General features: G+C 37.4%; 1 protein-coding gene across 1 annotated transcript; it reads left to right on the top strand.

Moving 5' to 3' along the window:
* Positions 1 to 1,865: 1,865 nt before the first annotated feature.
* Positions 1,866 to 13,044, top strand: Ifrd1 (Interferon-related developmental regulator 1). Its single transcript, XM_077446765.1, has 9 exons — positions 1,866 to 2,167; positions 9,175 to 9,285; positions 9,495 to 9,760; positions 9,835 to 9,936; positions 10,009 to 10,116; positions 10,196 to 10,341; positions 12,062 to 12,244; positions 12,340 to 12,628; positions 12,779 to 13,044. Exons 1-9 carry the CDS (start codon positions 2,137 to 2,139, stop codon positions 12,863 to 12,865), a joined length of 1,323 nt encoding a protein of 440 aa, XP_077302891.1. The 5' UTR covers positions 1,866 to 2,136; the 3' UTR covers positions 12,866 to 13,044.
* The last annotated feature ends 2,155 nt before the right edge of the window (positions 13,045 to 15,199 follow it).

Here is a 15,199-nt window from a genome sequence, read left to right as displayed (position 1 = left end):
TATTCAACGTCCCATGGCCGGGAAAAAGGAGGATGGTAATCCAATTTTTTATAATTTTTTTCAAAGGGTGTTTATAAAAAGTCCGAGGGCGCCATTGGGTGTTAGGCTGGCACTGTACGTATCAAACATAGAACACAAAGGAAGACCTCAACCCCGTTGGAATCTTTCAGAACGTGATCTCACCAGCCCAGCTACACGTTGCTCTTTGACTATTCGTCACATTGCGGTGGTCACAAACACAATTTTTACAATTAAAATCGCGAATATACAATATTTGGCATTCAAGTTCTCGTCAGTATGATGGACATTTCGGCTGCCAGATGTTCCGTTATAGAGATTTCAATGACTTTGTGACCAATGATCACAGAGTACTACCTAGTACTACCACAGAGTAAAACTATGTTAAAAGTACGTCAGTTTGTACTTGGACAAACGAAGAAAATGAATTCAATTTGACTGCTTTTTAAAAAAGGAAACGTGGTATGTTGTGTGAAGACTAATTTAAAATGAAAATCCATACTCATGCTAATTATTTGAATAAATTGAAAATACATCTTATAATTGGTATAATTATTTCCGTATGAACGAAGAAGCTTATTTAAATATTTTGTCACTCATCAACAAAAATCGGAATTGGGATGATGATTTTTGCAAAAAAATGATTCACTTTTGTCAACCATGTTTTTTTGTTCTTTTGTTTTGTACATTAATGTAGCGGTCAATTTTATTTAAAAATCACGAAGCCAACTCCTAAGTCTACTCATCACAAAAAAATTAGGGGGTGGGGTGTATGGAGTGAAACGATGGAATTGTTAAAGATACGACTATTTAATATGACGGTTAGGAAGAAAGTAAAGTAGCGGGAATCAAAATGGCCGAGTCGGTCCCAGCTCACAGGATGGTGATCAAAACTCGACCATGTCGTAGAACCACTACAGCGTATTACGATTACAAGAGAAGCTATAACAGCAAAAAAAGATTAATTAATCTCGACCGTCACATAAAATAGCGTGTTTACAACATTACTATAATTTAATTTCTTTTGCCCGCTTAACAGCAAGATTGCAAATGACAATTACTAGCGAAAACTTGCGTACACACATTCAGCTACTAGCAAAAACATACGGGTGAAAATGAAATCAATCAAGCCGCCCACACTAAATAATCATACAAACGCTCAAGCATTATGGTACAAAAACATTGATTATGCACGCATCGACCCACCTACGTTATGTTTTCTTAGGCCTGTCGCACACACGGCCACTCGCCACCGCCACCGGTGGCAGCCACAAGCTGCGGAATGCATTTCTCATAGAGTTTGTATGGGATGCGCGCAAACACAACCACTCGCCACTCGCGACTGGTCCCTCAACGGTCTTCGACTGTTATTCGACGGTTCGCGCTGTTGACAATGCGACGTCTTCATATTGTCAACAGCGCAAAGAGTGCTTCCGAGTCGGAGTCCATATTTCAACTACACTCTGAAGAGAAAAGTGGTCGCCACCGGTGGTTGTGTTTGCGGGCATCCCATACAAACTCCATGAGAAATGCATTCCGCAGCGTGAAGCGAGTAGCGAGTGGCGCGTGGTTGTGTTTGCACGCGTCCCATACAAAGTCTATGAGAAATGCATTCCGCAGCTTGTGGGTTGCCACCGGTGGCGGTGGCGAGTGGCCGTGTGTGCGACAGGCCTTAAATACGGAATAGACATAGTGTGAATATTCCATGGCGAGCGGCGTTCGATGGCAAACGATACGAAATAACAGGGGAGGTTCTACGCAAAGAGGAGGAGGGCCTGTTGACTGTTGACTTTTGACTGTTGGCTGTTGGCTGTTGGCTAGCCTGGTGGATGTGTGTTGAATTTGACGTTGGCGACTTCGTTCAGTAGTGGCGGTGCCGCCGCAGAATGGTGTCTCGTTCGTTCGCGCCTCCCGTAGTTTGTAACGAGCAGTGGTCCGGTGCAGTCGCGCCCGCCTGCTGCTGCTGCTGCTGCTGCATCCCTGCTGCTTCGGTCACACCCCATTGCCTCCCCCTCCCCCTGCCCTCTTGATCGTGGGCCCACCCCAGGCCACTGGTGATTCGACCAGTCGACTGCGACTCCGACTCCGACTCCTCGCCGCTCCACAGCCGCTGCAGACATGCCGCGCGCCAAAAACAAACACAGACACGGTAAGGCATATCATTTCACTTCCTCGAACAACTACACCTACACCTACACCTTCCTAGTGCTCGTCATTGTCATTATCATTATCATTATCACATTATTTATAGAATAGAATAGAATGCGTGCGAATGCTATAAAGAACGACCTTGCCTCGCGTACCTCACGTACGTCGAGGTAAAATCGCCTCGCCTCGCATTGCCACGTTAAGGCGAGTTCGCGCCAAATCTGTCAAATGAACGGCCGTTGCGTTGAAACGTAAGGGAGTGCGTTTTTCTGTCCCCGCTTGGTGTCTTTGCATTGTGGCGAGATGATGAAAGAATTCGCAGGTGTGTCGACCTTGGTGACAGGAGCACGTGGTGTAGTGGGGGCGATTGCGATTGCGAATCACTTTAAACGTCACGCAGCTTCCGCCATCTGTCGACTCGGCCGCGAAACGAAGGTCGCCTAACCTCAAAATTTCTTTGTTTTATTTATTTATTTTTATATAAATCTAAACGGTACGTCAATTCGCGAATTGACTTCTTAACGATTGAAAACCACAATTTCAACTCTTGTCTAATATTTAGAAGAAAAAAAAAACAATTATATCAAATTTTACACATACATATACTATCGTCTGTACGCATGATAATTGAAGTAAAAATTCAAAAATTATTTTATACAATGTAATATGTATTACAATTTTGTTTCATGACATACCCCTCTTTTACCTTTCACTCAAGATTACTATTAATCGTTTGCCCGCGGCCGTCTTCTATGAAAGTTTTGGGTGACAAATCTGTAGCGCAGCTGTCTTCTATAGAATTTCTGAACTTTGCACGCGATTTTGAGGCTTATATGCGCCTATTTCAACTGTTTTAAGGTTCAAAATTGGTTGAATATATTACTGAGTTGAATGCCATCTATTCAATTTGCTTAAAATGAATATATACTAGTCAAAAATTTGTTTTTTGTGGAACCATACTGAAACCTCGTTTATGTGACGTCACGTTTTCATACAATTATGAAGAATGATTATTTGACAATTAATCCAAAACTACGGGATATATTATGTATTCTATTGTTTAAAATAATACTTTATGTGTTAATTGACATATCTGGTTACTTGAGTAAATATTAAAATCTGTATTTAAGGTCGAAAACTCGATTTCCAAATTCGCGAAAAAGGTGCCGCGTACAGGGTTTGTTCGCTATATTTATTGCCACGGGCAAAGGGTTAATGAAAATGTTTGCCTCTTATCCGATCGTTTTCATACTGTACCATATTACTCATTTCGGTCATGGTTGATGGTGAAAAAATATTGTATTATTTTACATTTCCATCTCAAAGGTGATCTTACGAAACTATTTATATTCATCAGATACTAAAATTGTACTATAAAACAATGCCAAATCACAACTGAAAATTTCATTCCTTTTAATTTTTCTACATTTTATTCCTATTGGCCTAAAAACTTTGCTTATAAATCTTCAATATGCGCAATTTCTATTTATCAAAACATTTTATCCGACCATTAAAAGTCGTCTAATTTTCTTCCTGTTACAAACAGCCATGATTAAAATATATTATTTGATTTGTGTCAATATTCCATTAAAGCCTTCAATATGTACAATTCGGATCCCCTGCGAAATATCAATTCTCGTTAAATGAACTCTTCATTTCTATACTTGTCTCATCGGCTAAGTATTAGAATAATTTTAGTTAATCGTTCCAAAAACATTTTCCAATATCTCTACTGTGTTACAACTCATTTAAACTTTGAATTCATTTATTAAATGCAAATAAATTACTATCCTAGAATTTTCAATTTAAATGGTAGAATTTTAATAAACATAAAATTATTAATCTTATTCAAAATTGTTGACAAATTATATCCAAGTATATAGAAATAAAGAGTTCATTTAACGAGAATTGGTGAAACCAGACCTGCCAGTACAATTCCTATTCACCAATAGAAATTGCGTATTTTTCTCTGCTTGAAACAGTTATGAAGTGAAATATATGTTCACATGTCATTTGATTTGTGTAAATGTTCCAATTAAGAACATATTAAATATGCAATTTATTTATATAATACAAGCTTGAATAAATATGCCAATTGATATATGAGTTGAAGAATATGCAATCTTATTTTGACCATTATTGACATTGGCATATTAACATTTTATAATAATAGTCATTATATAGTGTTTGTTATTTGATAGTATGTATAAAAAATACACACATCTAAAACACCTTGATTTTAATATTATTTATTCAGAATCATTGAAACGACGGTGCTAAACTTAAACACGCGCTTTTTTGGAATTACGCCATTTCCGCTCTGTCTGCCTCTACTGTGAAGTAGTTCTTTGTTTTTGATTGTTTATTTATGTTTTGGATCAGTTTCAAAGTCCGCGTCTTTAACAACTACACTACGTATATGTATATTAATTGTGGTAATTTATCCTCTGTGTGTTCTCAATGAATAGATTTCATATATTAGAAAGTACATAGTTGTGCAATACTCAATCGACGAACTTTTATGACTTGAATCGAATTAAAACATTCCATAGTAATTTTATATTGGCGCAATTGTTTTTATTTGTATCGAATTTCATATCATATGGAAATATGGTGTAATACTTCCTTATCAATCCTTGACCTCTGTGATTGCAATCAATATATTGCAACATGTGTTTTTTTATTATTTTCCACAATGCTATCTACATATGTATATTGTCTGATTGTATGTATGTGTGTTATTTTTTTTTAAAAGGATAGCCCTGTGAATCATCATTTGCGGCTGTTGCACCATTAATATGGTGTAACAGTATGAATCACCTACATATACAGCTGATACATCTTCACGTGATAAAAGTATGGAACCGATGCAATAGATGTCCTTTCAAAATGTTTCGTATAATTATTAAGTGTTTTATTGCTGTTCTCTTTCCTTTTTTTTTTAAACTTATAAAGAAAACATTATAAGTTTATAATACAAAGAAAGCAAGCAAAGATTGAATTTTTTTTACTATCAATAGTAAAGGACTTAGAGATGTGGTTTCAAGAGGATGAAGCCATTACTTCTCTATCCCAAAGTACATATTTTGCATTTGAATAATATCGCAATTTTCTGGCTTCTGTTAACTTTTTCGATTTACCCCTATTTTTCTTTAGAACTTTTAAACTAGTTAACTGCCATTCATATTTGCCTGTACGCCAGAAATTTTTGAATGATTTGCAGAACATGCAGAAAAATGATTTGACTCTGATAATTCGAGGCTCCCAGAGGTTTGGTGAGATCTCGCGTGCATATACGTGACACGTGTCATGTAGCATGAATTTGTAGATGTTTCAGATTTGATTGATTGAGTGGCAACCCTGATGATATCTTGTGCATTTTTGTTAGAAGAATCCTTAATTATTTTTGCATTATCTAGTTTGTATGCAGGAAAGGTTTACGGTCCTTTATTTATGTCGAGTATAAATATTATTGTATGCACGGCAAAGGAGGTAGTTGCTCGATTTTCGGAGGAGTGGGCTAGCTGAACTCCAGATGCTCTCTGGGTTTGGTGCGATAGCTTATATCCTTGTAGGTTGTGCAATGCAATGTATGTATATGTGTTATGAGATTGCGATCGTTTATATGGAGCGAGTCGAATTGTATATTTGCCGTTGTATGAGCGAGGATTCTTGTACAGGAACGCAATTATGCAATCGTGAGACGTGTAGATAAGATTATCGATCTCGATTCGGGATCGTATGAGCTATACTCATACATTCTTACTAGTTCATCCATAGATGGTGCTTGTAAAACCATTTTAAACGTTAAACATTTTACGTTTTGGAAGACGCTGGTGTACAAATGAGTTAATGAGCGACTCACAGTTGAGTCGGTGGCGTACAAACGGTTAACAGACAGTTTATATAGAGTCCCATAGACCGAAAAGCGCACAAATGAGCAGATCAATATCAAGGACAGACTGTCCACAATCTGCTTGAGACGCATTCTCCCATTATTTGGTCACAGCATAAATAAGAGTGGAAAAGAGGAAGATCCTCGACACGCCTTTCTGACCTAATACGAACAGTGACGGACTCTTCTATAGTGGCAATTCTCCGTGTGGCTGAATCCCGGAACAAATGGAAACGGCACACAACTACAATGATGAATATGTGAATTGGTAACTTCCATACAGCAGTTAAGAGCCAAAGACTTGGACCTGAAATCGCTTAAATAGTTCAAACTTAGAATTGGTGTTTGCGTTTTTCCAAATATAAATATAAATTATTTTAATTCCATCACTTGATATTGGTCTAGTGTAGTTGTTTACTAGTTGATCTTAGCAACCTGGATAAACCAGTTATTATTATAATTTATCGTTTATGTTCGTCTTTTGGCCTTGTTATCGTATGGTGGAATATGATTAGTATGAAAAACCAGTAATCAGTAGTATTATCTTTTAACGGGAAACAAAAAACGGTTAGTGTGATAGTATTTCGCATTTCCAAATGACAATGTATACTAATTGCCGCATAGTTACCAAATTGTTATAATCTGTCATTGAAGTGAGTGACACATCTAAAGTGAGGAGTGAAAATATATTTTCTTTAATATTGGGTTGCCCCTAACGACATCTATACTATTGCATTTGTACATATATATAAATGTATACTTTATAAATTTTGAAATAAAATAATGGTGACATAGTGGGTAGGATGGTTTTTGTCAATTTCATGAGGAACCGTTTCAACGATGAATCGGAGAACTGATAGGAAACAATCGACTTGGAGTCACAAATATCCAAGTCTGACCGACAGCACTACAGATAATACTCGGAATAAATTCTTTTCAATTGAGGTCAACCCACGGGATAAAACCCGGTAACCTCTCAGTGGTTAGCATCGACGAGACCACCCAGCTATGCTGCTGGCTGAATACATTTGTGATATGAATTTGAACCACTTCCACTCTTCAGATCGCTTTGTCATTTTACTTAGTTAAGATTAAAGGAAGCTAATGAAGCTAGATCAGTTTAATCATTAACGAACTCATTAAAAATTACACTGGAATCTTGCGTCTGATCGAAGCGATGTCAGCTAGCTATCCAAACGCGGCTTTCTACCGCCCCTTCGTAACTCACAGGTTAAATACTTACACAGTGGTAACATTTACTTTTTTCATTCTCATGTTATATATACTTAATATTGTTGCGTAGGGGTGGGTGGAGGATCCAATTAAAAGGCCAACAGTCGTCTCACAGCATTTATTGATGATTAAGGAGATACACGCACTGGCAGTGCTCAGTACAGAATGACATGATATCGCCTACGTACCGCCTTATAAAGGGTCGATCTCTCAGGACGTCTAATCTGTTTACCTGTTGTATTGTCACGTATTCGGATATGTATTTCCACGACATTGGGTCTCCCCGTACCGATTCTGAGAAAAGCCTAATAACGGTCATTGTTTAGCCTAAATGCACTTAGAGTCCAGATATAATCCTGGAAGTAAGTGCAAGCACTTAGTTAATCCGATAACAGATAACCATTGAACGGTCACATAGTCTCTGGGATTCTATTCGCTTAATCCGCGGCGTACGTAACAATATTTTAGACTTTATCATATAAGGGTTTAATTCACTAATTTCTCATATCCTTTTGACGCTCCCTTTTTAACGCCATTTTGAAACGCCACTCGAATACACAATCTTGTAAAAGTTGAGCCCAGTCTGAGTCTGCTTGGCTTGGATGTCGGCGTCTGAGAGCGCTTGGATCGCCTGTTGCCACGCTACGAGTAACCATCCTAGTTGTCACTTTACTACAACTGTTTGAGACACCTAGAGGCCATTCATGTAACTGTTGTGTATTTATATGTGTTAGTGTAAGTGTATATGTTACAATCGAAGTGTATTTTCAGTTGTAATATATTCCAACTGGCGTTTTAGGTCATTCATGTTCGAATACAATTCAACTAGTAAATTATATCTTTACAAGCAAAAATACACTTTCAACAATGTGCGCCTGTTGTATTATAATAGTTCAGTTTTGACAGCTTTGATGTTTTTACAAATGCTTTAGAATTCAACAATGCAATGCGTTCGTATTTTCTAGGTATTACGAATAAAGGTAATTAGTACTGTATTACGACAACTCTAAGAATGTCTTCAAAACAGAAATGTGACTTTACTAGTCAAGTGTCGTTTTCACGGAATCCTAACCTCCATCTAACCTGGTACCAACATATAGTTGAACTGTATTTTCAGTTGTAATATATTTTGACCAGGTAGAATGTAATTCGCCATATGAGTCAACTTACGGGGGTTAGACGGGATATATTCCTACTAGTCAAAATATATTACAACTGAAAATACACCAACTATAACGGTAGTTAGTACCAGTTTAAATATAATATTGTTACGTACACCGCGTAAGTGCAATCGGATTAAGCCGAATACAATCCCAGAGACTGTGACCGTTTATAATTGGTTTCGAGGAATATATCTAGGCCCTAAGTGCATGTAGGCTAAACAATGGCGACCGAGTTGGCTGTTATTGGTCCCTTCTCAGAATTGACCTGTACCGTGGAACCGAATGTTGTGGGAAGGCATATCCGTACGTGACCATAACAATAGGTAAACAAATTAGACGTCGAAGATGTCCTGAGAGATCTATCCCTTATAAGGCGATATCAAGTCATTCTGGACTGAGCACTGCCAGTGCGTGTATCTCCTTAATCATCAATACATGCCTTGAGACGACTTTGGCCTTTTACTTGGATCCTCCACCCACCCCTACGCAACAATATATTACAACTGGAAGATACACTGCAACTGTAACATATATAACTGATGGTCGGATGCGTCCATATAACCAACAAGTACCGATGTTGTAAAATCTTTTAACCATACATTTGTGAATGCAGTTTCTTATGTTTTTATTATTCAAATCTAAGTGGCCTAAACTAAAGCGTTTCCATTTTGTCGAAATGTATGATATTTATTTAAATATTTATATTCGTTGTTTCAGAGGGAAGGAAAGGAGAAGCAAAAGATTCAGCTTCAGATGATGAATCTGTCAACGAGAACAATTCCGAGTGGTCTGCCCACTCCGATAACCGCAGTGTTCAAGACGAAGGAGGTACGTTATCATAACGATAGTCAAACTCCAAATAACAAGTTTACGCTACAATGACCTTTAAATTGTGTAATTTTTATTATCTCTAACTGCTATGAATAATTCATAATTATTATGGTTATCAAATTTAAAGTACACACAACAACTGTTATTTAATATCAAAGTGAGATAAAATGCTCAGGTATTGATGCTATGTATATTTGCGTTTACAGAAGAAATCACAGAAGACGGAGTCAAATCCATAGATCAGTTTGAGGAATCGTTGGGCGTGCTGATGGACGGCTTGAGTCAAAAGTCGGTAGCTGCGCGAGTGAAGTGTTGGACGAGTTTAGCGAACGCTTTGAAGTCTCAAGCGGCTGCTTCCGTCGTGATCAGCCACCGGCTCACGTTAACCGATCACTTGGAGAAGGCTTTGAAGCGTCCCAAGCCTGACGAGCAAGCCGCGGCGGCCGACGTAGCCGCTCTGCTAGCAATACAGGTGTCATTCGAATGCATGCATCGACATATGCGTTTGTCCGTGTCGTTGTTTTAATATTTTTTTTCGTTTTACAGTTTGTCGGTACAGATATGTGTGAAGAGTTGTGCAAGGATTTGAAATCGGTTTTGCAGATCGTATCGTTGGACAAGTCGGCTAATGCTAACGCTCGGGCCAAAGTAAGTGTAGTCAATGTCGTGCGAGTATTTCTATTTTTAAACGCGGTTGTTGATTGTTTGTGTCGGTTGCAGTGCTGCACAGCTCTGGGTCTGATCGCTTTCATGGCCGAAGAGGATATCGGAAACATCTACGAGATCATGCGTAATTTCGAAAGTATATTCAGTGGAAGTTATCTCAAGGTATGTGGAGTGTAAATATCGAAGTTTATTATTATCGATAAGTTTTTACTATTTTTAATGTTATAATGAAACTTTTCAGGGCGATGGTAGTATAAAAATTAACGTGCCTCCTGAACTGGAAAGTCTTCATTGTGCCGCCCTGTCATCTTGGGCTCTTCTCCTCACTTTGTGTTCACCGGGCGATATCTATATGATGCTCGGAGGGTCCACTAGTACATTTTCTCCGTGAGTTGATTTATCTATTAGCATAAAACCAATGAACTATACATATACAAACTTGTACAAAATCCAATCAGGTAGGCGTGTCGAGTTATAAGTAAAGTAATGTCGAAAGTTGAAAGTCTGTTCTTCCTCGTTTGCTTAATGCTGATCGTTGTCGTCAAATGCATCATCTGAAATCCACCTCCACTCTTCCCAGTCCTGTGCCAGGTTGAAAGCGGCGTTTAGGGACGATCCCGTCAGTATTTTAATTTGGCTGACCATCTTATGGGGGACCGTCCTCCTGCTCGCCTTCTCTCTATTGTTCCGGTGATTACCAGCTGCTCTACGACTCTTCACATTCTTCCTGGCAATATGGCCAAAGTAGGAAAGAATTATTTTCCTACATGTTGTGGAGTCTCTGAAACTGCTAGCTCTACAAGGATGGAGATGTTCTTGCGGTCCATGGAATGCCAGCACCACATTTCGTAGGCATCTAACATATTTTTTCTCAACTCCATACAATGCAATGAAGTTAATCAAAGATCATACCAGACGGATTTTCGTTCTTTTCATTATAGAACAGTGTTTCCATATCATTATCAGATTGATCATCGCCGTTTTCGCAATTCCTATTCTTCAGCGGATTTCTGATCCTCCTCCTTTTGATATCAAGTCACCTAGTAGATCTTCATCATAGCGAGATTAAAATCTCTTAGCAAATAGAATTTTTGTTTATTTCTAGACCCAGGTGTTTTCTCTATTTATATTCTACGGAGTATTCTATTGCTGACCGACCATTAATGTTGTATCGTCTGCGAATCTTATATTATAAATCTTTCTGCCACCTTTCCATCCGCCGAGTACTCTTCTCGCTATGTATTTTCCATATATGTATATTGAAATCCTACATGAACTCAAATTATTAATCCTTTGAGTCCTGACGTCTTTTCGTATAAAGCCGGTCACTACCGCCGAGGATTTCGAGTTTTGTAAATGTGTTTTTAGACTCTCTAATTTAGCTTGCAACAATATAAATTAAACAAAAGAAGTCTATTAATGAATGTATTTTTCCAAAACTAGTTGCATCTTCTTCATTGTTGTTAAAATGTAATGCTCACAATCTAAATGCCAAGCCACAATCTAAAATACTCGGCAGTTAGAGATTTCCATCGGAAAATTGTGCTACATATGGTTATAAATTCAGAAATTCCGGTGTAAACCAGTCTTTATAAACGTCTTTATAAAATGAATGACACGGATTACACGACCCATGTTCAATGCTACCTGGAAAGGCTTAGCGGGTAGTATTCTTGTTTACTTTGCTCAAAATACAGTGCCTATCGGCCTTTTTTCAGGCCCATGGACTTGTTGGCAAAACGCCTATCGGCGTTCGTCAGCATTCAAAGGGTTAATAAGCAAGTTAAATGTTTTTGACTTATGTATGACGTCATGTCAATGTCAGGATGCGAATTGTTGAACATAAGTTGAGTGATGGAATTTGCGAATTGCAGCTTGGTTGATATTGATATTGCAGGTTTACTTTGATATTGGCAAATTGACGTTTCAACTTAATATTTCTAACTGCATCTTTAATTTAAGTAAGTGATGAAGACAATTGAAAATCTTTACAATGCATATAACTTGAGAGGCCTGGCTTTTTTTGTTTGTTTACAATTAGTGGTCTAACATAATACATAATTTGTTTGTAATGTATGTATATTTTTTATGTTTTTGTTCTATGCAGGTCACTACGTCAGTTGAATGGTATGTTGGCTTCGCCCGGATTAGAAATCAGACTGGCTGCCGGAGAATGCTTAGCGTTAGTTTTTGAACTCGGCCGTGAACATTCGGAAGAGTTTGGCGAATCTATACTAGAAAAATTGATAGAAGATATAAGGCAATTAGCGACGGATTCCCACAAATACCGGTAATAGTGCATGTCATATATATATATGTATGCATATGTTTTTTCGTAGATACTCAGTAGATTGGTGCTAAAATATGAATTGGTTGTTTTTTCAGAGCAAAGAAAGATAGAAAAACACAGCGTGCTACTTTTAGAGATATTCTCAGATATTTAGAGGAGGACGAAGTAGAAGAAATTCTTTTGAGAGTGCACGGTGAACAAGTTCGTATTGAGGGTTGGTGCGCTAGGCGAAGGTATTCAGCTTTCGCCGGTACACTTGGAGCTGGTCTTCACTCCTATCTGGCCACATGTTCAGTCCTACGAGCGGCTCTCGGTCTTCCTCCACCGCCTGTGGCCGTCGATACTCGCACCGCTGGAACCCGCAGTTCTAATAAATTAATGAGGGTACATATAAATAATATACCTTGCATATTTCTGATTGGCTGTCTTTAAATATTCATTTTTTTTTTCATTTCAGTAAATTTAGCCATGTTTAACCACTAGTGCATTAATAAATGTCAAATAATTAACTGGTTTAATGTTTTTGTTTTTTAGCATTTACAAAACGCTGCAGCTTTCAAGGCAAGAACCATCACACGTGGAAAAAATCGAGATAAACGTTCAGCTGTTGTAGTTTCTTAGATTTTTCACTCACTTACATATATATATATATATGAATTCTATATTATATTTATTTTTTATAAATGTATAATGTTCATTTGATTTTTGATTTTCGCCGTTTTTCAGTTTGCATAAATTGTCTTGCATAAATATCTGCAATTGAGGTAAAGTTAAAATCATATCATACATAATATCTTTATGTAAATATCGTTTGACTTTCACTTACTATGTTTTTTTTTTCTTTGTATTATATGTGATTGTAAAAGATGTTGCTATTATCGACCATTGTTACCAATGCTTACATTTTAATAGTTTATCTTATTATAATTATTGTACATAAACACTAGTTAAATTTAATCAAATTGCGAGCGAAGTACGTTCTCGTTGTCGTATACACTTTATTTATATTTTTCATAAAAGGGCTGTGCGATTTACTGAATTTACTACAATCAACCCTAGATTTGCTAAATTGCATAACTTGAAATTTTGGAATGTACAATTTTTAAAATGACAAATGTTAAATTTAATTTAGAAATTTTATGTAATTTGTAACTACATGTTTTTTTTTTGTCTTAAAATATATTACTTAAAATTGAAAATCAGTATTTTATTCAAATATTTTGACAGACATCGAAGTTCAATAGTACATAGATGACAAACGGCTCTACCTCATGGCACCGAAAGTGAAAAGGTCGAAAAAGCAAATATCGGTAGGCAAAGATCAAAAAAAAAGGGTGCATGGTAAACGGTACTATGTATATATAATATATATATATATATATATATGAGTGGCATGCGGTGAAATTATCTCTTTTTGTCATACAGCCTTGTTTAATGTGCGCGCGCAGGATACGGGAGGAAAAGCCTGTTCCTCTTGTATCCTGCTCGCGCAAATTAAGTGAGGATGTACGACGGGGGGAGAGAGAATTTTACCGCACGCCACTGTTATACTAACTGTTTTTCATATGTATGCATGGTAAACGAACATTTTCGACTTTTTTACGGTCACCCATGACAAACATGGCAAATCTTACTCATTCCATCAGCCGATTGTTGACCGAAGCCGAGTCCAAATTTGATTAGTCTGCAAATGAGAACACTTTGATTAGTCTCAGTGAGAACACCAGCGTATACATAGTTGTTGGCCACTTGAATTTTAATTAAAAGAAAGAAACCTATGATTAAGAAAATTTAGTGCCTTTGATGATGCTACTGTTTACTACTTACTAATAATATTGTAGGAGACATAGGCGGTAGAGTAAATGATATTCGTTCAGCGGTTTTTAATCCTCATTTATTTCTCGAATCGCCATGAAAATTGTTCACCGCGTTCCATGTCCAAAATGACAACTTAACCATTCTTCCACTCATGCATGCCAACCTAATACATACATACACTCTTCTAGGTTAAAAAAACGAAATCCCACGATATATTACTATTACTTACTGATTTTTTTTAATATATTGTTGCGTAGGGGTGGGTGGAGGATCCAAGTAAAAAGGCCAACAGTCGTTTCACAGCATTTATTGATGATTCAGGAGATACACGCAGTGTCACTGCTCCGTCCAGAATGCCATGATATCGCCTACGTACCGCCTTATAAGGGGTAGATCTCTCAGGACGTCTAATCTGTTTACCTACAGTATAGTCACGTATTCGGATATGTATTCCCACGGTATGAGGAGTGCAATCATTGTTTAGCTTTCATGCACTTAGCTTGTCGCTAATCCCTAAAACCACTTACACCGGTCTCACGGTCTCTCAGGACGTCTAATCTGTTTACCTACTGTATAGTCACGTATTCGGATATGTATTCCCACGGTATGAGAAGTGCAATCATTGTTTCATGCACTTAGCTTGTCGCTAATCCTTAAAACCCACTTATACCAGTCGCACGGTATGCATTTAGTTAATCCGTTAACAGATATCCGTTACAGATAATCTTTGAACGGTCACAGTCTCTGGGCTTCTATTCGCTTAATCCGCGGCGTACGTTACATTGCCTCCCTCTTAGGTCAAATCGTCCCGATTGACCAACAAATCCGAACTGATAAATCTACAGTAGTTACATTTATCTTTGATATCAGTCACAGTTACATTTACAATTACAGTCGTTATCTTTACAGTCACAATGGAAACAATGACATTTAAAATCTATTACCGTTACCTTTACAATTTAAATTCTGTTACAGTTAGATTAACGTCACCTTTACAATGGAAACAATTACATTAACTTTCGTTAAACTTCAATTTACGTCACCTTTACAATGGAAACAATTACAGTTATATTTCTAATCCCCTAAAATTAGTCATCCGATGTTCTACATTTGGAAATCAATATTTGTTAGCTCTTC

This window comes from Arctopsyche grandis, chromosome 1 (genome assembly GCF_051622035.1).
Source record: "Arctopsyche grandis isolate Sample6627 chromosome 1, ASM5162203v2, whole genome shotgun sequence".
NCBI classification, from domain to species: domain Eukaryota; kingdom Metazoa; phylum Arthropoda; class Insecta; order Trichoptera; family Hydropsychidae; genus Arctopsyche; species Arctopsyche grandis.
Note: the sequence above shows the minus strand (reverse complement) of the source record. Positions and strands in the feature narration are given on the sequence as shown.